The sequence below is a fragment of the Zea mays genome, chromosome 1 (assembly GCF_902167145.1).
Source record: "Zea mays cultivar B73 chromosome 1, Zm-B73-REFERENCE-NAM-5.0, whole genome shotgun sequence".
Lineage (NCBI taxonomy): Eukaryota > Viridiplantae > Streptophyta > Magnoliopsida > Poales > Poaceae > Zea > Zea mays.
Genome location: NC_050096.1, coordinates 14,477,927 through 14,500,270, shown reverse-complemented (window position 1 = coordinate 14,500,270; position 22,344 = coordinate 14,477,927). Strand labels below are relative to the sequence as shown.

The 22,344-nt window shown below is 41.3% G+C and overlaps 1 protein-coding gene across 3 annotated transcripts; it reads right to left on the bottom strand.

Annotated features, from left to right (window-relative positions):
- Positions 1-157: 157 nt before the first annotated feature.
- LOC100284142 (uncharacterized) lies at positions 158-19,856 on the bottom strand. 3 transcript variants are annotated; one of them, XM_035967632.1, is made up of 4 exons: positions 19,147-19,856; positions 15,767-16,002; positions 590-708; positions 158-501 (listed from the first exon to the last, which is right to left on the bottom strand). In XM_035967632.1, the coding sequence occupies exons 1-2, from the start codon at positions 19,603-19,605 to the stop codon at positions 15,970-15,972; spliced, it is 492 nt and encodes a 163-aa protein (XP_035823525.1). In that variant the 5' UTR covers positions 19,606-19,856; the 3' UTR covers positions 158-501; positions 590-708; positions 15,767-15,969. The 3 variants fall into 3 exon arrangements, with proteins under 3 accessions (XP_035823525.1, XP_008678269.1, NP_001357544.1); XM_008680047.2 differs by lacking the exon at positions 15,767-16,002 and adding an exon at positions 1,011-1,126; NM_001370615.1 differs by lacking the exon at positions 15,767-16,002 and having other exon boundaries at positions 177-501; positions 19,147-19,822.
- Positions 19,857-22,344: the final 2,488 nt, after the last annotated feature.

Sequence of the window (22,344 nt, the reverse complement as noted above, 5' to 3'; positions counted from 1 at the left end):
ACTGCTGCTGTACTACATGCATCTTTGCGTTGCCTGAGGTTGACGGGGATGGAACGTCCGAAACGAAAAGGGAGCCGGCCGATCGAAATGGCGTGCGCAGGCCGTTGTGGTGATCGAGTTTGCGATGGCCTTAACAGCCACTCAAAATATGCCACCATGACAAACAATAGACATATAATATAATGCTGCGCGCAACATGTACACAAGGAAGCAACCAACGTTTTACAATGTTTCCCTTCCGAATCCAACATTGTGCCAACTAGAGTAGTTGTGTCTAAAACATCCTTAGCCTGTTCATTAGGCATAAGATTACATAGATTGCTGCTCAATGGACAAAACAGATCGGAGGTGTATATATCCTTTTGTCCATCAAGAAAATTATACATCATGCCATTCATCAACCGTAATATCGCCGCAATCCTTTCGTCGTAGCCTTCACCACCATTGCCGTACGTAGCCATCTTCGTATTCATGCTTATAGTCTCTTGTACCAGTGTTGTCCTATAGAAAAAGGATAATTTATTTTTGTTAGGAACAGAAAAAGGACCTGTTATCAGAAAATAATACAAATCTGACTTCTCAATAGTACTTGTGCTATGCTCCTCACTGAAACCATTCGTAGCTATAGTCGTATTAACTTGTTCAGCTTCATTTGGACCAGAAATTGTCATGCTCCGCTGCGAACCCAGCCTCCGATTCAGAAGTAGCCTGCATTAGCTAGATAGGTTTAGTAATCATCAAGAGAAAGGATATGTCTAGCTATAAGAAACATCAAATAAAATTGACTAGTGATGCTTTGCCGAAATAAGATCCATGCAGTGAAAGCAAGAGTTAATGCAAGGAGTACAGCTAGCAAGAGTACTTGAACTGATGAGGGTGCTATCGGTATTAGCTATTGATTCCAGCATGACTCATTTTGCATATATATATATATATATATATATATATATATATATATATATATATGAGATAATATAATCCATGACATGAAAATATTGCATAGCTTTTACCTTGGTCTTTTATACCAAAGCAGCCTAAGCGATGGCACAGACTCGTCACACTGTTACAAATTCTTAGCTTGACGTGAAAATACTGCACAGGGCATCTGGATGTCGGCTCGCAAACACTGTTATAAAATGCATAGTGTTGAAAGGACTGATGCTAGTACTGATCTTGACAAAAGACTAGCAAAAAAGAACTTTTTTGTTGCTTTTCTTGTGTGTCCTGTAGAAAATCTGGACGACTAGTCGAGTATCATTGGTGTGGTGTGCACTGTGCCGGAACCTTTGTTTAACATTTGTTACAGGGTCTGGGTGATATCTGAGAGAGTATCATTTGAGTGGGTCCGATAGGCCAGTTCATTTCTGATTAAAGCTAACTGTTTTAACTGCTGCAGTATCCCCATTCAGCAGCATGTCAAAGACCTTTTTGCAGCCTCTCTAATTTCTCATGTGGGAAATGGCTCTAATACCTTTTTCTGGACAGATAAATGGCTAAATGGATGCTCCATCAGAGATCTTGCTCCAAAAGAGCTCTTACCTCTACGACAGTGGAATAGGCCCTTGAGAACAGGCAATGGATAGCTAATATCAAATCCCCCTTTCTTTGGTTGGAATTCAACAATTTCTTCTCTTATGGGATGCTTTAGGTGAGGTGCAGCTTTCTCATGAGGAAGACCACCATGTTTGGAGAAATGAGGCATCGGGGCTGTTTTCTTCTAAATCATGTTACAATGTCTTATTATTTGGCTCTACTGTTTTTGAGCCATGGGAGAGATTATGGAAGACCTGGGCCCCTCCTAAATGTAAGTTTTTCCTTTGGTTGGCGATAAGGAACAAGTGTTGGATAGCTGACAGGTTGTAGAAGAGGGGGATGCCACACCCAGATGTATGCCTCATGTGTGATCAAGCCCAAGAGACAATTCAGCACCTCCTTACTGCATGCATTTTTGCCCGGCAATTTTGGCACAAAGTTCTTGCTGTTTTTGGCTTGGGGCACCTCACTCCGGCAGCTGATGAGGAGTCTTTTGCAGACTGGTGGGGAAAGGTGAGCTTAAGGGTTATCAAGACCAGGAAAAAGGGGCTTAACTCTTTGATCATCCTGAGAGTTTGGTGCCTATGACTTCAGAGAAACAGAGCAGTGTTTCATGGGGAGTCTCCATCCTTACCTAGAATTTTTAGATGTTTCTCAGATGAGTGTGTTAGCTGGGCAATAACAGGAGCTAAGGAGCTTGAGAGCCTTGGCTTAGTTGCAGCTCTGGGCGAGGTCGGGTCAAGTTACGGTACCAGTTTGTAATTCCCTTTGGGTTTATGTAGGGTCCTTGGGAGACTTGCTCAGCAACATCTCCTTTTTGTAAGGTTTTTATTCCTCTCTAATATATAAGATGTGCAGTTCTCCTGCGCGTTCGATAAAAAAATTATTGTAAAATTGATTTCAACGATCTATCTAAGAATATTAATCATATATTATAAATATTTAATAGGCCAGCGTTGTTTGTCACCTAGGTGAAGCTTCACCCAGTCGCACCTAGGTGACAAATAGCATATGTAACATTTATTATATATTTAATTAAATTTTAGACTTGTTTTAGGAATATGAAGGGTTTGTTTGTTTGGGGTTATAATCTAAACATATTTATAATCTCAAACAAACAGGTCCCAAGTATGTCTTATCAGATAGTTTCCGGAGTTGTCAATAACTATGCTGACCAGAACAATTTATGGTCAATCGTACATGCTGACCAGGCCCCAGGAATTCTAAAAAAGTGTTACTTAATAATTGGCCAGATAACTTCAGTTATTGTGCCCACCTATTCAGGTCCTTTGATCATACTGTTTCTTTCCATTTGGGTGTCCCAATTGTACCAAGTTGAAAAGGCTCTCTCAAATATTGAAATAATCATGTACCTCGATAATACACACCTGTACTTCGATGTGTGGTCTGATTATAAAACATATTTTTTAAAATTGAGTGTAACACATAGTTGCAATCGGAAAATAAATTATTTTGTAAATCACTACCCAAAAAATAATTGTCTGCTTAAGCCCTAACTAGGTAACTTGTGTTGCTTTCTAAAGCAACCCACTTTGTCATTTAACTCACATGTTGAAACTCATCATGTTGATTTGGTGTTGAATCTGAAGTTCAGATGTTTAGAAGGTTCTACATGTACTCTTAACATTGTCTTATTTATTTTCGAAAACAAATAAAATATATTTTGATGGTAGAGGATTACTATCAGTGGTGGACCTAGAGTTTTTCTATGTCCATATCTGAAATTGCTGTATTACAAACTGAGGGACAAGGAGGGGCTGATGATGCTTACCTGTTAGAGCAACTCCTACAGGTTTCGAGAAGGCCAGTATAGGAAAGAAAACGCTTCCACCAGCATCTACAAATTGATCTCCAAAAATACCCTTCCACTATCCAAGCTTCCTCCATCGTCAGATTCTCAAGCCGTGCTCGCTCGCCATTCGCGGCCCGCAGGCGATTCTCAGTTTCTCACGCGTGAGAGCCTTCCCTCTCCTGTGCGCGCCTGCATGGGGGAGATTGGCCTACCAGTTGTGGAGGAAGCTGCAACTTATAGCCATAGGTACTGCGTTGTAGACACATCCTGGCGGTCATAGGCCACCACCGCGTATTACAGTAAGATGCGCATATGGAGAAGCAAATAATTCAATTTGAGAAAGCCCCAATTTTAGCACTAAAAATAGATTGGGGGAAAGTATACCACTGCAGTCTGGGGGTGGAAGAGGTGGCAAACATCACGGAAGAGCGGCAACTAGTCAAGCAGGAGCTCTGGAGTGAAAGACCTGATTTGGCTTTGATAATTGAATGCCAGACTAATTTATTTCATGTGAGATGAATAGGCGATTTAGTGTACAAGATAGTTGAGCCACATATATAGAACCGTGAAGTGGAGATGGCAAGGACCATGAAGTGCAAGTGCTCAACATGTGAAGATGATGGATGGAAGTGCAGAAGTGGAAAAGAAAGTGCAAGGTAAAGTTACATGCATAGGGCATTTGCTTTTACTAGACTAAGGCGATTGGAGAAGTGAATTGGCTAGGTTTATGGATATTCTTGGGCAGTTGGCTATGAAAGCTGAAGATTAGGGGCTGCTCCTACCTCTATCCTCTATGTAGAAGTATCAAGTGGTGGTTGTATTGATAAGAGATGGGGTATAATATATAGACTCACAACCCTAACCCTAATGGGCCGGCAGCCCAACAGTGGTGCCGGCCTACACACACAGTCTAACATCCCCGCAGTCGCAACGGGGGCACCACACACGATGAAACTGGAGTAGAGGCCGAAGGTAGGAGTCGACGGGTTGAACCCCCCTGCGGTCGCAGCGTCGTGAGGGTGCCAATGTTGTGGCTGGAGAAGAGACCGGTGTGGATTCTGATAAGGCGATAGCCCCTGGATGCCGAGTTAGCCGAAGTCGAGGTGGCCGTGGTTAGGAGACACGCAACAGGAGCCTATTCTTCAGGAGGGTCGACGTTCGAGCGTCAACGATCGGCAGGGCGACACAACAAAATAGCATCGGCAGGGCGACCTTCCTGCGTCTTTGATCGTCCGGACGTCAAGGAGCCCCGCCAGAGAGACCGACAGCAACACACGTGTCTGTGCCGATCATGGTGTCCGCGCCCGCGACAGAATAGAAGGGGAACGACGGATCCAGCCGGGAAGACGCGATCCAGCCAAAGGGACGACATATCGAGCCGAGAAGGCCGCAGCAACGGTGAATCCGGCCGGGAAGGCCACGACAGCGACAGATCCAACGAAGGCGATGAAGGGGAGGGCGGCGAGGCGGGTCCAGCCGGGCAGGGGCCTGCGCCGGACCTGGTAGGAAGGGTTGACGCCAGCGACAGGAGAAGCTCAAAGTTAGGGGGGCTGCTGGTGCGTCAGCGCGAGCAGGGAGGAAGAAGCACGACAGCTAGCGGCGCGCCGAGGAGAGCACAACGGCCAGGGCATCGCCGGTCAGAGCAGGCACGGGCAGGCATAACCCAGTGACGGGGGCGCTGGCGAGTGAGCACCGGCGCCGCCTCTGCTGGGGAGGCGTCCATCCAAGTTCCAAGGCACAACCGACGACACAACAGGAGGCGTCTTGGCTACGCGTGCGCGAGCAGCAGCAAGGGAGGCCACCGGGGAAGCTGCTGGCGGCAGCTGCAGAGGCTGGGTAAAGTCTAGTAGTAGTTAGCTTCAATCAACATTAATTTAGCAAGTGTAGTTATATGGACAAGAATCACAATTAATGATATATTACCATTTCTAATACTTGCACTACTAATCTGAATATTACTAAATAACCAACCTCATTAGATGAGTATAATAAGCAGTGTGAATAGGCTATCACTTCATGTGTGTTTTCTTGGGTGTGTGCTTGCATTAGGATATTGTGGATATTGTAGAACTCGATTAAGTGATTATTCCCTGTTAAACTAAGTGAAAGTCGCCTAGAGGGGGGGTGAATAGGTGAAACCTGAAATTTATAACTTTAAGCAAGCACTAAGGTCGGGGGTTAGCGTTAGAATTAAGTTCAAGTCGGAAAGCGAGGGAAAACAAATCAACCAAGAAACAAGGCGAGTGAACATGGTGATTTGTTTTACCGAGGTTCGGTTCCAAAGAACTTAGTCCCCGTTAAGGAGGTCACAAAGACTGGGTCTATTTCAACCCTTTCCCTCTCTCAAACGGTCACTTAGACCGAGTGAGCCTTTTCCTTAATCTCACGGGTCACTAAGACCCCACAAGACCACCACACACTTGGTGTATCTTGCCTCGCTTACAAAGCACTTGAGAATAAGAGAAAGAAAAGAAGAAAGGCAATCCAAGAAGCAAGAGCTCAAAAGAACACAAAATCTCTCTCTTACAAGTCACTAAGTGTTTAAGATGAAATTGGGACTTGGAGAGGCTTTGATCTTTTGAATTGTGTCTAGGAGTGAATGCTAGAGCTCTTGTATTGAATGTAATATTCAGAAATCTTGGATGCTTGAAGTTGTGGTGGTTAGGGGGTATTTATAGCCCTCAACCACCAAGGTAGCAGTTGGGGAGGCTGCTGTCAATGGACGCCACCGGATAGTCCGGTGCGCCACCGGACACTCACTGTTCAGTGTCCGGTGCGCCGCCACGTCACCCAACCATTAGGGTTCTGGAGCAGTTGACCGTTGCGCCTTTGTTTGCTTGTGGCACCGCACAGTCTGGTGGTGCACCGGACAGTCCGGTGCCCCCCTGACTTGCTGCTCTGACTTCTGCTCCAGAAATTTGGGGCTAACCACCAAATCACACATACCTTAGTGTTTAGAAATAAACAATAATTATATTTGAATAAATATCTCAATACCTATTTATATGATATATAACAATCATAGCAAAGCACGAGCAACTGGCTAGTGACCTTTGAAAGTGCATTCAGCCCCTAAGTGGGTTTTGGTGTTGATGACCATGCGATCAAGGATATAAAAACATTTATGAGTTAGTGACATCTTATAAGGGATCATGGGTGCATGACAAGGAAAGGAGACATCCCAATTCAAAAGGATATGGCTTGAAGGCATTTGAAGTGTTTAATTCATTTTATATTTCAAAAATAAGTATAGAAAAATCATATTATCAAGGGGAGACCACCAGTATGCTAAAGTGAATAAAGTGCTCAATTTCTATATGCAAAGATCGATAAAAACTTATCAAACCCAAATACACAGTACAATATTACTTCCCATTTGTTTTTGGTGGCATAGAACCTTCACGTATTTGAGTGGAACTCCACAGCTCAAGTGTGGAACCTCCATACTTGGCCAGTTGACTATATCTCTCCTCCCCTAATGGTCATCTTCCTTATTCACCTTCAACCTACAAGCAGACAAGCCTTCCCACCTCTATTCATGCTCCCAAACTCTCTAACTTGGTTCTTGGTGAAATCCTCATGAGACTTGATGAGATTGAAGCTCTTGAGCTTGTGAAGAAGCTCTTGAGCTGAGAACACTTTTCTAGCCCTAGCTATAGGTTTGTCATGTACGGCCAACCATATATTCGTAGGGGGAGGCGCGCGCGGGACATTCGCCGTGCTGAGGAACGCGTCGACTGCACAGCAGGGGATCGCGCAGATTAGGAAAAGGCACCAGTGATTGGCGGCTAGAAGGAAAGGGCTAGGAAGGAAACTAAGATTTGGTCAGGTCCTATAATCAAGGAGAGCTTCTCCATTTGCTCTGGCCGCTGGCCTTATAAATTGATTGTAACCGGACCTTTGAAGGCAAGCAATAATCAGTTGTCTCTCACCTTTCTACCTCTGTTAAGCCTGCGGTTGGGAGGCATAATCCCCACTGGAGAAGATGACCGACGGCTACGAACTGCGTAGCCGCGGTTCGGCGAGTCAAGGGTACACCGTCCTTGACAAGGTTGGTGTTTGTTACTCTTAGAGCAAGTGCTCCTAAATGGCTAGAGGTCATCCATAACGCATCCAAGTTTTGTGGAGTGCTCTGGGAACTTTGTATTGCATGGAACATCTGTGGAACCCTTAGCTCAACCTTGGTGTTTGACTTGAGATGATAATAGGGTTCGATGAGACCCAAAGCTTTTGTGATTTTCTTAACAACATGGGTATAGGTAAGCTTTGGTGGTGAGCTGAGCCACAAGGTAACTCTCGTGTCTTATCTCTTGTATTGTCCTTGGGTTGGTCTCACTTGTGCTTGAGGTGATATTCTAGGATTTGCAATCGATCACTCATCCTTCAAACTCTAGGTGCAACCCTTTGTTAGTACATGTTTCTACACCTCCCAAGAAAGTTGATATTGGGTTCAATCAAAATTACTAGCTCTCAACTTTGTTCCGCTTTTTATTCAATCTATATTACTAGCTCTCAATTTCATTGTGCTTTGGTTTCTTGAATGTGTGGAGCCTTAATGGATTTGTACAAAACCTCCACAAATTCTACTAACCACTTGCTTTTAATTTAATTTCGTTAAGCATGCCTATTCATCTCCCACCCCCTCTATAGGTCCTGGTCAAATTCTTTCAAGGTATAGTTTGAACATAGTCGCTAAAAAATGGTTGTGGTATAGTGCTAGTGTATCTAATTTAGATCATTTGGGTCCAAATTTTTTGTGTTAAAATATGGAAACTTATATAAACTTGAAGCTATATCAATTGATGGTAATTTTCTTGGATACCTTGCTCCATAGTTGTTAAGACGTCGCCTAGGCGGTAAGGAGCGCTGGGGACGTAAGGCATCCTCCTCACCTTAGTCTAGAGCCTAAGGAAGCTAGAAGAGGCAGTGTGGTGGCTGTTGCAGCACGGCAAAGGGCGGCACGATGGTTGTTGCGGTGTGGCAGAGGGCGGCGCGACGACGAGGCGGAGGGCGACATGACAGCGATTGTTGGGAGAGAGATAAGGAGAAGCGGGAAGAGAGAGAGAAGCGGCTAGGAGAGGGGAGAGAGGGAGTTGTGCGGCTGGTGCTGGATAGAGAGGGAACTGTGCGACTGGGAGAAGAGATGGGCAGAGGGGGTGAACAAGTGGGCTTAACCTAACTTTAATGGGCCAGATGGGCTGGTTTGGGCTGGCTGGGTTATTCTTTTTCTTTTCTTTATCCTTTTTCTCTTCTTTATTAATAGTTTTGTCCTAATCACTTTCTAGGGGAGACATCCGAAGTTTTTAGGTAAAGAGTTTTTGTGGAGGGCGCTTGGTCCGAGGAAGAAGATGCAAATAACATGTGGATGAAGATGGCAACTTGTATTAGGAAGGTGGCGTTAGAGGTGTTTGGAGTGACCAAAGGGAGTAGCAGTGAACCTAAGGATACTTGGTGGTGGACCGAAGATGTTCAAAAGGCAATAAAGGAGAAGAAAGAATGTTATAGGAGCTTGTTCCATGACAGGAGCACGATCAACATAGAGAGGTATAAGGTGGCAAAAAAGACTGCAAAACGAGCTGTGAGTGAGGCAAAGGCTCAAGTCTATGATGATCTTTACCGAAGACTAAGTACAAAGGAAGGGGAGAAGGATGTCTATAAGATAGCTAGGATTCGGGAAAGGAAGACGAGGAACCTCAACCAAGTTAAATGCATTAAGGATGAGATGGATCAACTCTTGGTGAAAGGACAAGACATTAAACAGAGGTGGCAGAGGTATTTTGACAATCTTTTCAATGGTGAGAATGAGACTATGGACACCCAATTGGATGACTCCTTTGATGATTTAAATAGATGCTTTGTACGCAGGATCCAAGAATCAGAGGTCAAAGAAGCTTTAAAGAGGATGAAAGGGGCAAGGCGATAGGCCCGGATGGTATCCCAATAGAGGTGTGGAAATGCCTTGGGGATATTGCTATCGTTTGGCTAACCAAGTTGTTCAACCATATTTTTCGATCAAATAAGGTGTCCGATGAGTGGAGGAGTATATTAGTACCAATCTTAAAGAACAAGGGAGATATTCAAAGTTGTACCAACTATCGAGGGATTAAGCTCATGAGCCACACTATGAAGCTATGGGAGAGAGTTATTGAGCATCGCCTGAGAGAAATGACACATATCACCATGAACCAATTTGGATTCATGCCTAGCAGGTCAACCATGGAAGCAGTTTTCTTAATAAGGCAGGTCATGGAGCGATATAAGGAGTAGAAGGATTTGCACATGGTTTTTATCGATTTGGAAAAGGCATATGATAAAATACCTAGGAATCTCATGTGGTAGGCATTGGATAAGCATAAAGTCCCAACAAAGTATGTTACTCTCATCAAGGACATGTATGACAAGATTGTGACTAGCGTTATTTTTCTATTTTAAAATATATTTAAGGCATCGTCTTGCCTTACGCTTTACCGCTTAAAAGGTAAAAAGGGGATCAGTCGCCTTACCTCACCTTATCGCCTTAACAACTATGCCTTGCTCATTCTCAAGGCCATCATGTGCTAGTTTTTGCAACTAACAAAATAATATAAACATATGAAATTACTTTGATGAGGCTAGTCCATGCAATAGTCTAAGTGATGCAGGTACGAGGCTAGTCGATGCAAGTCTAAGCTATGCAGGTACATATGCACATATCTAGGGGGAGAACATATTTTGTTGATGAGTATGATGCTATGATTCCTACTATTTTTCACCTACAATTTCTACAAAATCTACTACTCTGGCTATAGTTGGGCATCCTCCAACTAGTACTTCATCTACCAATGTTTTAAGTCATCCAGTCGAACCTAGTCGTATAGCTACCGACCAGTTAACTAGTCATGATTAGTCATCAACTAGATTGACTAATCGATCTTAGTAACAATAAGAAGAGAAACATGCCACGAGCTATAGCAAGTAGAAACAGGGCAACAAGCAAGAAAAGTAGAGCATCAAGAAACATACTCACCATCTAAGGATGAGCTCATCTTTAGGGTTTTGGGATTCTATCTATCATTACTTGATGCAGGTGAACACACAACAGCTAGGCCTAGACGATGATGCTTGAACCTAGAAGATGGCAGATACCAATGAATCTTGTGGGCGCCAGCAGTGGAGCTCGAGCGGTTGCCCGAAAGGTTGGAGCTGGATCTTGTGGGCAGGGGGCGACACTGAGAGGGTGGGCATCCACCTTGATCTTGTGTCCTTGCGAGCGGGGCAATATTGTGAACTTGTGTGGCGGTGGCGACGACGTGGGGGGCACTGCGGTAGCATGGAGCCATGGATGGATTTTGCGGTTGTGCCTGGCTGGTGGCTACTACCCAACCCTACAAGGCAATAAGTGCAACCCATAGATGCATCGCTAAATGGCAGCCCACAAGTCCAAAATAGCAGCTCCAAAAGCTCATCTAAAAATACATGTCTAATTTGGTAATTCAACACCAAGTCGGACGAGTAATCGTGATTCATCGTCGACTAATCGGACGACTAGGATTCTGGTCGAGCTAATCGCTTTTGTGGGTCTAGTCAGGTTCAAGTCATCTACACATATTGAAAATGAACAAGAAGGTGCTTCATAGAAGACATCTAGCTAAACAAATGTTTGGAGATTTAGATGAAATAGTAAAAAGGTCTAGGTTCATTGATTATGACTCACATGCTCATTCTACTTTTGTTCCTTCTTTTGAGCCTAAAGATGTAGTTCATGCATTAACCAACGAATCTTGAATCAACGTCATGCATGAAAATATAGGCGATTTTGAATGTAATAAAAGTTTGGGAGCCTATTTTAACTTCCTTTTGATGACTCTATAATCAAAAATAAATGAGTTTAAAGCAAACAAAGTAAGTATTGGTGTTGTGGTTAGAAACAAAGCTAGGTTGGTTGCTCAAGGTCTTACACAAATCGAAAGTTGTTTTAATGAAACCTTTGATCCTATTGATAGATTGGAATATAGGGGGTGGATTCTCGTGTAGGGGTTGGGAGGGCTCAAAGCACGAGTAAAGATCTGGCCTATAGGGGGCGGACCCTCATGCTGCACAGGAGGTCAACTTTCGTGACCTTTCTCGGTTGGAGCTTCGATTGAGCTTCTTAATATAATACCGTAGGGGTGGTCTTTCCCCCTTACTGGCTGAGTTTTTAGATTGGATGCCAATAGAATTTTTAGCCTTTATTGCACCTAAAGGTTTTAGATTGTGTCAAATAGATGTAAAAAGTGTTTTTTCTAAATGGCTACATAAATAAGGAGGTTTATATATTAATTATTTGTCTATCTTTAAAAATCCATAGTTTTCTAGTCATGTTTTTAAAGTGACAAAAACTTTGTATGGTTTGAAATAAGCTCCTAAAGTATGAAATAGTGGATTGAAAAAAAATTAAACACAAAAAGAGTTTTCTACATGAAAGGTTGATAAAACTCTTTTTATACTTAAATAAGGCAATGCTCAATTATTTATTTAGATTTATGTTAATGATATCATTTTTGCGGGGAGGGGGCATCTCATGCTTCGATAAGTATGATGCCATCACCAATGAGTATTGGGGCAAACTAGTCTTTTTGAGACTGCAATTAAAACAAACAAATGAGGGTATTCTTCTGCATCAAAGTTAGTATACAAAAAATTTTCTACATCATTTTGGGATGGAAAATGCAAGCCTATTATGACACCTATGGGATCTACTTCGACACTTGATCTTGATGAATATGTTGAACCATTGATAAAAAAGAGCATTAGAAGCATGATTAGATCACTTCATATTACTACTTCGAAGCTAGAAATTCATTTTTTCTGTCTATGTGCTCATTTCAAGCTTTCTCATTCACATCTATAAGCTGTCAAAAAGATGTTTAAGTATCTACATGGTATTCAAAATTTTGGTATATGGATTACTACTTCCACGTGTATTAGTTTAATGTCTTCTTCTAATGCTTATATTGGATGTTGTAGAATTGATAGAAAAAGTACTTTTGGGTATTTCACTTATTATGCAGTCATTTAGAAAACAATCTTATGTTGCACTGTTGCCGGATATTTAGTATGTTGCTTGTTGTTGGTCCCAAATTCTTTGGACGATAGCTACACTTAAAAGAGTATGGTATGGGACAATTTCAATATTGTTGCACTTTTTTATAATAACACTAGTGGTATATGTATTGCTAAGAACCTAGTGCAACATTTAAAATAAGCATATTGATATAAAATTTCACTTCCTCAAGTTCATGGGATAAAGGGAATGACATGCTTCATCATATAGATATTGAACATTAATTGCTAGATATTTTCACAAAACCTTTGGGTTTTCTCATTTTTCTCTACTTTGGGTAGAGCTTAGGGTTACTCATCCAACTTGTTCTAGTACTCACTTGCATGTTGATTCATGTGCAGATGTTGCTTGAGGAAGAATGTGGTCGATGATGGACTGAAACTAGATGAGACTGAATGAAGGTGGTCACTTCATGATATGTACATGTGTGATATGCGGATTTTAGCATGAAATTTGTCTTAGTTGGTGTTGTTAAAATAGTGTTGTGGTGTGCATACTACTCAGATGTGTGCATTGTGCCAAGCAAGATGTAGTACCTTAGTTGGACATGATTTGATGACTGATGTGGTGCATGAATTGTTTTAGCATGCTTATGCATTATAACAAATTGTGTATGCACATATCCTAGTTTTGTATATATCTATAACGCATACCCTTGGACTATATATATAAGTTACCTAAAACTAACAGTATGTGGTGTTCCCCTAGAACCTTTCTACATGCATGCGTGCTGAGGGGCACCATGGACGAATGATGGGTAGGTATTAGAAGTTGGTGTTTGTAGTTGGTTGATTTTCAAGATGAACCACAACATTCTTATAAGTGAGCATTGTACTTGGCAAGTAATGAAAAGGAGGCCATGTGCTCATGGTCCGTGCATCACGAGAACATCGAAGAGTAAAAGAACAAAGGGTGACCTATAGAACTAGAGGCAAAGTTAGAGGTTGCTTTTCCTAGATAGAGGCAAAAGAGAGAACTGCTCTAAGGTTTTATGAATTCATGGTGAATTATTGCAGGATGCCCATGTGAAGCATCTTATGAATATATCATGAGAGTAATAAAGATCAATTCTCTCATGTCAATGTGTTGGTAATCTTGTTCCTTAACTTTGCTCTTTGTTTTACCACCTTGCTTTTAGTTTTAGGTTGATTTCTTATTTTTCAAGTTTTGATTTCCTAATTAACAATTTTTAGATAATTAACCTTTCACTCGCTTAATTGTTTGATTAGAGTTTAATCAATTGTCATAATTGTCTGACACAATAAGAATGATTATTTTATATCTTGGGTTCTATACCTTTGATTAAGGTGGATCCAATTGGGTTAGTTCAAGGATTTTATCTAGTTTATTCTAAAAAGTTTGAGGTTCATTAGATTAAGATTCTTTACAGAATTAGTAGCATTTTGTCCATAACTTAAAACAAGGTGCAATTAGGTATTAGATTTAAGGGAAGTCTTATAGTATTTTTTAGCTTCCATGATCATTCATCTTCTCCGATTGTCTACCTTATTGTTAATCAATCCTAAAGAAATATGCCGAAAAGTTTAGACAACAAATAAATATACACATTACTTCTTGATCCTACGCTATCCAATGGACGTGGAAGTGTTTATTATGTCATATTCTTCCATTTAACAAAAAATCCTTAATTCTCTCTACCTACTTTTTCTACATTAACTAAACTAATTTTAGGGTAAATTGATCTATTGAATATTTGAATAACAAATAGGTTATGGTTTGTGCCTTAGGGAGTTCAAAAGAGTTGGGTTGAGTTCTTGTGTGGAGATTACATGCTCAGTTGTTGTCATGCCCTCTATGGTCCACAACTATTGAGCAAGGGGCAAGTCAATGTTGCAATGATAAGAAAACAAATAGGGGCGTTGGTGCCCTCTACAACGGCCTAAACATCTAATTAGAGATATAGAGGTTACGAATTTGGAATCTGGGGAGAAAGAGGACTAGGGGGCGAGATGGGGAATACACATTGTTCACTTCAAGAATCTTTTTGACTCGTCGGTGACTATCCTCATCAATCCATGGCACCTTCGCACTTGGACAGGTCGAATGTGTCGTGAGCATCATTATTCACAAATGGAGCTAGACGAATACAAACATTGTATGTGAAAGGAGTTTTCTTTTCTTCTTACAACTATTGCTTGATTTGTTGGGTTGGGCCTTAGGTATGTTTCAACCATATCGATGTAGCTCCCTAGGTCATCCCATGATTAGTATAGGGAGGAGGAATGACATAGATCGTAATTGTGCGAAATACATGGTTGTAGGTGTATGTAGCCCTAGGTAGGAGAACAAATATTGTGGTAAATGTTTCAATCTATTGGTCAATTTAAAGTAGCCTTCATATAATTAATAATAATAACAATAATATGTTGGTTTACATGTATCCCTTACTAAACTACAGGCATGGATCCAAGATCATGCAAGAGGGGGTGCTCACCATCATCTTCATTTTTCTCATCATTCACTTTTTCCTTGTCATCTTTTCTCCTTTTCATCCATAGTTAGAAATCTAAGAGATGCTTCATGGGGATTCTATGGACAACATGTAGGTAGAGGGTGCAAGACCCTCCCTAGCCACCACGCTAGATCCACACCTACTAAACTAGGCCCATGAAACAATAATATCAAACAAATGAAACCACGAATCAGAGAAGGGAGAGGAATGATAAACCAACCCTAATATGAAGCAATAAAAATAGAATTAAGTTCTCTCACCTATTTTAATTTATAAGTCATTTTTCTTTTTAAGTACATGATTTTTATTATGTATACATATGTAGATATGTAGCAAGCATAAATTAGCAATAGAAAGCATCAAATAAACAAAAGGCAATTGCTTGAACATCGAAAATGAGATTATAGCCATCAGGGAACAACATAAAAAATTAGCTTATGTGAGTGATGAAAGGACAAAATAAATAGAATTAAAAATTAAAAGGTGTGCATATACAAACTAACATGACTATGTGAGTATACAGTAGTTCATCAAGAACCGGATATAGTAGTGCCATGATCTACAACTAGTGTATATATTTTTTCTAATAATAATAAACTAACTTCTAATGCTTATAACATACGCATGATGGCTTAAACTAGGATTTTTATTCTATAAAATAAACACCTATATAGTTGTGCCATAAGCTAAGAAACAAAACCGATCTTCTTTTTCGTTGATGCGACGGGCCTGACCAGTCTTAAACCTAATGTTGTATACATATTTGCTTGCAACTTGGCATATATGGAGTGGTTAATAATGGAAGACCAAGATGGAATCGTGTATAGAGGAGATCGATCGAATCGATGATGGGTATATATCACACCTTGTTGTGCGAATGATAGTTGTAGAGTAGCGTCGGTGGCGAGAACATTGTATGGTTGTTTTCCAACAGCAGTTGGGACCTGAAGCCGCTATCGTCATCTTCCTCCTCGTAGTAGTCCCTACCGTGTGGCACGACCTTATTGCTAGGCCTGGGGCTTGCGATGATGGTTTTCGATGACACGTCCGCACCCTTAGCCCTAGGGCTCAGTCCCTAGGCGGTGGCGGCGGAGCCAAGGTCTATATAAAACATTAGCACTAGAAAAGGTCAGGCCCACCACATCAAAGGAAAAGAAGACTATTTTGTTTTTAGTTAGCTCGTGATACCAATATATAAGTGACTTGTTTTACAAAATAATAATTTTAGTCTAAACCAACATCAATATGTTATGAAGCACAACTAGTTAGTTTACCATTATTAGGAAAAATATGTACACTATTTAGAGATCCCGACGCTACCATATCTAGTTGTTGATGAGCTATTGTATACTCACATAGTCACGTTAGTTTGTACATGCACACCTTTTAAGTTTACTTCTATTTATTTTGTCATTTTATTATTTACATGAACTAATGGTTGCTGCTCTTGTTCCCCATTGGCTATAATCTGATGTCTTTGACGTTTCTTCATGCAATTGTCTTTTGTTAATTTGATGCTTTCCATTGAAAATAACTTATAAATTAGAATAGGGAGAGTATTTTTTTTGTTGATTCGTTTGTTGATTCATATTAGGTTTAGTTTATCATTCCTCTCCTTTTTTCGATTTATGCTTTCATTTGTTTGACATTATGGTTCATAGACCTAGTTTAGTAAGGACGGATCTAGCGTGGAGGCTAGGGATGCTCCAACACCCTTACCTCCTTGCACTGTTATCGATTATTTAGTTGGTTGTTTGTTGTTGGTCCCAAATTATTTGGACGATAGCTACACTTAAAAAGGGTATGATATGTGACAATTTCAATAATGTTGCACTTTTCTATAATAAGACTAGTGCTATATGTATTGCTAAATCCACACCTACTAAACTAGGCTCATGAACCAATAATGTCAAACAAATGAAACCACGAATCAGAGAAGGGAGATGAATGATAAACCAACCATAATATGAATCAATAAAAATAGAATCAAGTACTCTCACCTATTTTAATTTATAAGTCATTTTGCTTTTTAAGTACATGATTTTTATTATGTATATATATGTGTAGATATGTAGCAAGCATAAATTAGCAATAGAAAGCATCAAATAAACAAAAGGCAATTGCTTGAACATCGAAAACATGAGATTATAGCCATCAGGGAACAACAACATAAAAAATTAGCTTATGTGAGTGATGAAAGGACAAAATAGATAGAATTAAAAATTAAAAGGTGTGCATATACAAACAAACATGACTGCATGAGTATACAGTAGTTCATTAAGAATCAGATATGGTAGTGACATGATCTACAACTAGTGTACATGTTTTTTCTAATAATAATAAACTAACTTCTAATGCTTATAACATACGCATGATGACTTAAACTAGGATTGTTATTCTATAAAATAAATCACCTATATAGTTGTGCCATAAGCTAACTAAGAAACAAAACGATCTTCTTTTTCGTTGATGCGACAGGCCTGACCAGTCCTAAATCTAATGTTCTATACATATTTGCTTTCAACTTGGCATATATTGAGTGATTAATAATGGAAGACAAAGATAAAATCATGTATAAAGGAGATCGATCGAATCAATGGTGGGTATATATCACACCCTGTTGTGCGAGTGATAGTCGTAGAGTAGCGTCGGTGACGAGAACATTGTATAGTTGTTTTCCAATAGCAGTTGGGACCTGAAGTCGCTATCGTCATCTTCCTCCTCGTAGTAGTCCCCACCGTGTGGCACGACCTTATTGCTAGGCCTGGGGCTTGCGATGATGGTTTTCGATGACACGTCGGCACCCTTAGCCCTAGGGCTCAGTCCTTAGGCGGTGACGCCGACGCTACTCTACGACTATCACTCGCACAACAAGGTGTGATATATACCCACCATCGATTCGATCGATCTCCTCTGTACATGATTCCATCTTCGTTTTCCATTATTAACCACTCCATATATGTCAAGTTGCAAGCAAATATGTATAAAACATTAGCACTAGAACAGGTCAGGCCCACCGCATCAATGGAAAAGAAGACTATTTTGTTTTTAGTTAGCTCATGATACCAATATATAAGTGACTTGTTTTACAAAATAATAATCTTAGTCTAAACCAACATCCATATGTTATGAAGCACAACTAGTTAGTTTATCATTATTAGGAAAAATATGTACACTATTTAGAGATCCCGACACTACCATATCTAGTTGTTGATGATTTATTGTATACTCACATAGTCACGTTAGTTTGTACATGCACACCTTTTAAGTTTACTTTTATTTATTGTCATTTTATTACTTACATGAACTAATGGTTGCTGCTCTTGTTCCCCATTGGCTATAATCTGATGTCTTTGACGTTTCTTCATGCAATTGTCTTTTGTTAATTTGATGCTTTCCATTGAAAATAACTTATAAATTAAAATAGGGAGAGTATTTTTTTGTTGATTCATATTAGGTTTAGTTCATCATTCCTCTTCCTTCTTCAATTTATGCTTTTATTTGTTTGACATTATGGTTCATAGACCTAGTTTAGTAAGGACGAATCCAGCGTGGAGGCTAGGGATGCTACAACACCCTTACCTCCTTGCACTGTTATCGATTATTTAGTTCGTTGTTTGTTGTTGGTCCCAAATTCTTTTGGACGATAGCTACACTTAAAAAGGGTATGATATGTGACAATTTCAATAATGTTGCACTTTTCTGTAATAATACAAGTGCTATATGTATTGCTAAAACTAGGTGAGAGAGACATGAGATTATAGTCATCAGAGAACAAGAATAGCAATCATTAACTCATGTGAGTAATGAAATGATAAAATGTATAGAATTAAACTTATGTGTACATGTACAAACTAACGTAACTCCATAAGTGTACTATAGCTCATGAATATGACAGTGCGAGAATCAAAAAATAGTGTACATAATTTTTTTTCTAATAATGGTGCTTTATAGTGTAGATATATTAACTTAAACTTAGATTATTATTTTGTAAAATAAATCATCTATATATTGGTGCCCTAAGCTAACTAAGAAAGAAAATGTTTCTTGTCTTCTTTTTCCGTTGATACGGTTTCCGTTGATGCGGGTTGATACGGTGGTGGGCTGGTTTCCGTTAATGCGGGTTGATGCGGTGGGTCTGACCTAACGTACTATACAGATTTGCTTGCAACTTGTGAAACGGTTAATAATGAGAGATAAAAATGGAATCATATATAGAGCGGCACGGAAGATCGATGGGGGTACCTTGCTGTGCGGGTGATGGTCATATAGTAGCGTCGGCGGCGAGAACACCGTATAATTGTTCTCCAGCAGCATGTGAGGCGACCTGAAGACGTCATCTTCGTCTTCCTCGACGTCGTAGTAGTCCCCTCCGTGCGGCGCGGCCTTACTGCCAGGGCTGTGGCTTGCGACGATGGTTTCCGACGAAACGTCCGCGACCCTGGCCCTGGGGCTCAGACCCTGTGCGGCAGCGCCGGAGTCAAGGTCGCCGGGGCTGTACTTGGAGGGATCGGCGTGTTGGCCGGTGAGCTCCTGCACGAGGGCGCGGAAACCCTCGGCGCTGGTCTGGACGCGCATGGGGTTGGCGATGTAAAGCACCTTGATCGGCTTCTTGCCGCCGCCGCCGTTCTTGTGCTTCGATGACGACGCGCCGCCGCTCCCTCTCCCTGGAGCATTGCCCCTGGGGCTGAGCTCGCGATCCATCGCTCAGCTCAGCTCAGCTCAGCTCAGCTCGAGAATCTACGATCCCGGGGGAATGGGACGAGAAGCGCACGGCGAGCGGGGGCGAGAGCTACGGCAAATTCTGGCCGACTCCGGTCATGTGATGATAAACGGGTGCTCAGGAACGCCTGGGGGATTTTTAGCTGGGCGGCGGAGGCTTGGCGCTGGCATCGTAGTCGGCAAGTCGTGGCCGAGTAATGGCCGGGATGGAGAATGGGGCGGCAGGCATCAATGTGCGAAGGGTGGGGTCTACAGCCTACGTCATCTGTTTGTCTTCATGTGACGTCACATAAATAAAATACCTTAATGCATTAGCCACCGCCCGCCATGGCTTACCCGCTCTCGCTTACCCGAACGCGACCGGCCGACTGGTGGAGCCCGCGGCTGGCGGGAACCAGCCAACCAGACTTGGGGTAACGTCCGCTTCACGTGGAGGTTAGATGAAAGCCGCGGTTGCTAATATATGTATATATATATTTTTTATTTATTGTTATAAATATCATATTGCTTCTATATCTCTCGAACACAATTTTATACTCTTTCGTATCGTAAGTCGTACAGGTTAGGACATACAATTTTTTTATATTTATCGACATATAAGGATAAGAAATTGTATATGACATGAAAGTAAGCATCGGAAACGACGCGTACGGCGTATCTGTATCTATGTGGCTTCGTGGCGCCTTGTGAGTGGTGCTTTTTGTGGAGCGGAGCGGCGATAGAGGGCATTGGATACTCTCGCGGCTGGCCCCGATGATGTCCTCCCTCCTCTTGCCGCTGCTCGCCCGCCGCATCCTCCCCATTGCTCGCAGTCGCAGGCTCCTAAGCACCGGATATTCTCGACGCCGGCCGGCGCCCTGTATGTTGAAGAAGCTCGCGACGTTGGCGAAGTACGTTGACACCGAAGGTGCTCTCGAGGAAGCGGAGGGGGCCGGGGCCGGAGCCGGAGCCGAAGCCGGACCCACGGATGAGGAGGGAGCATCGCCACCGGAGGATTAAGACACACCGACAGCATCGTTGACTTTGGGCGCGCGTCTTCCCGCGGTGGCGGGACACCGTCGGCATGGTTGACTCTGGCCGGGCGTCGGCGAAGTCCCAAATCCCAAGCTATACCGGCGTCGTCTTCCATGGCCGAACATATAGATGGCCAAAAAGCACGAGGCCCGTAAGCCCGACACGAAGCCCGGTTTTTGGGCCCGGTTTTTGGGCCCGTAACTCCGGTTTTTGGGCTCTTCCATGGCACGATGGCACAGCAGACCCGGCCCGGTTTTTGGCCGGGCTTCACCGGGCCCGGGCCGGGCCGGGCCGGGCGGCCCGTTTGGCCATCTCTAGCCGAACATAGGACACTAGACACGACCAACTTTTTTTACACTCTTTTTAAAGAAATATTGATATTTAGATTTATGAGAGTACCCTAGACACGACAAACTTTTTTTAAACTCTTTTTAAAGAAATATTGATATTTAGATTTATGAGATTTTAATTTTGTTTCTAGATCTGGAGTGGACACTGAATAATACGTCTTTATGTTGTGGACCATGTCGTCGAGGTCTTGTCGTGTCAATGTGACATCCTACATGACGGCTTGCGTGTGGCGCCTATATGGGCTAATCAAATGCGCATAATGCTTCAAATGATTAAAAGACAAGACAAGTTATGGTGCAAACAAGTAGTGTTTGACCATCTAACTAACCTAGAACTCCTATTCGATAAAAAATAAACTAGGTTGTATGTTGGTGATATTACTAAAAAATGCTTCTGAGTGTTCATGTCAAGTGTAAGCATTTTTTCATGTTACTACTTTGACCGAAGTACAACTTTGATTTCATGTTACTACAATGTTCAGCAAAAAAATAATGTTGTACTTAGAGGTATATTTGTTGTTTCTGGGCCAATACGGATTTTTTTTTGTAGTTTTTAAGTATTTCGCATATCTCATCGGGTTACACAAGAGAGTTTATTTTGGAATCTTTTAGCTCTCTTTAACAAAAAAATGGATACAAAATTGCCCTCAAATGTTCACATCTATATACTACCAAAATTCCATTGAAGTAGTATGAGTGCATGGCTTCATCTGCGCATACCCGACTTCTCGAATTTACTCCATAACTTTATAGGGCTATCAGTCAGTATTGATATTTATTGTTGTTATTGTTATTGTTGTTGTTGTTGTTGTTGTTGTTGTTGTTATTATTATTATTATTATTATTGACTGCATCTACTATCAGAATTCGTCTCTTTTCGGGCACTCGACAAAGAAGCTCTTTGCCGAGTGTCAAGCAAAAAACCCTCGGTAAAAAAACACTCGACAAAGCAACTCTTTGCTGAGCGTTTTTTAACACTCGACAAAGAGTTTTTTGCCGAGTATTTTTTTCAACACTTTAAAAATCACATTTAAAACAGTAAGTTAATTCAAATGGAAAAGGTTTCAACTACAAATTTGTCCATAAAACATATATCTCTCTCGTAGTTTATGAAACTACAAAAGATATGTATAAGATTTGTGAATAATATTAGAACCATCATGTGGGATGAACAAATGACCAAACAACCAAAATAAACTTTGTAGATCTTGAGAAATTATAGAATTTTGTAGTTGACAACTTTTTCATTTTGAAGTTATCTTGTCAACGAAAACTACGTATGAATTTAAAAAATTTAAAATTTGAAATTTGAAAACAACTAATTGAAAAACCACCAACATGAAAGTTGTAAGGTATT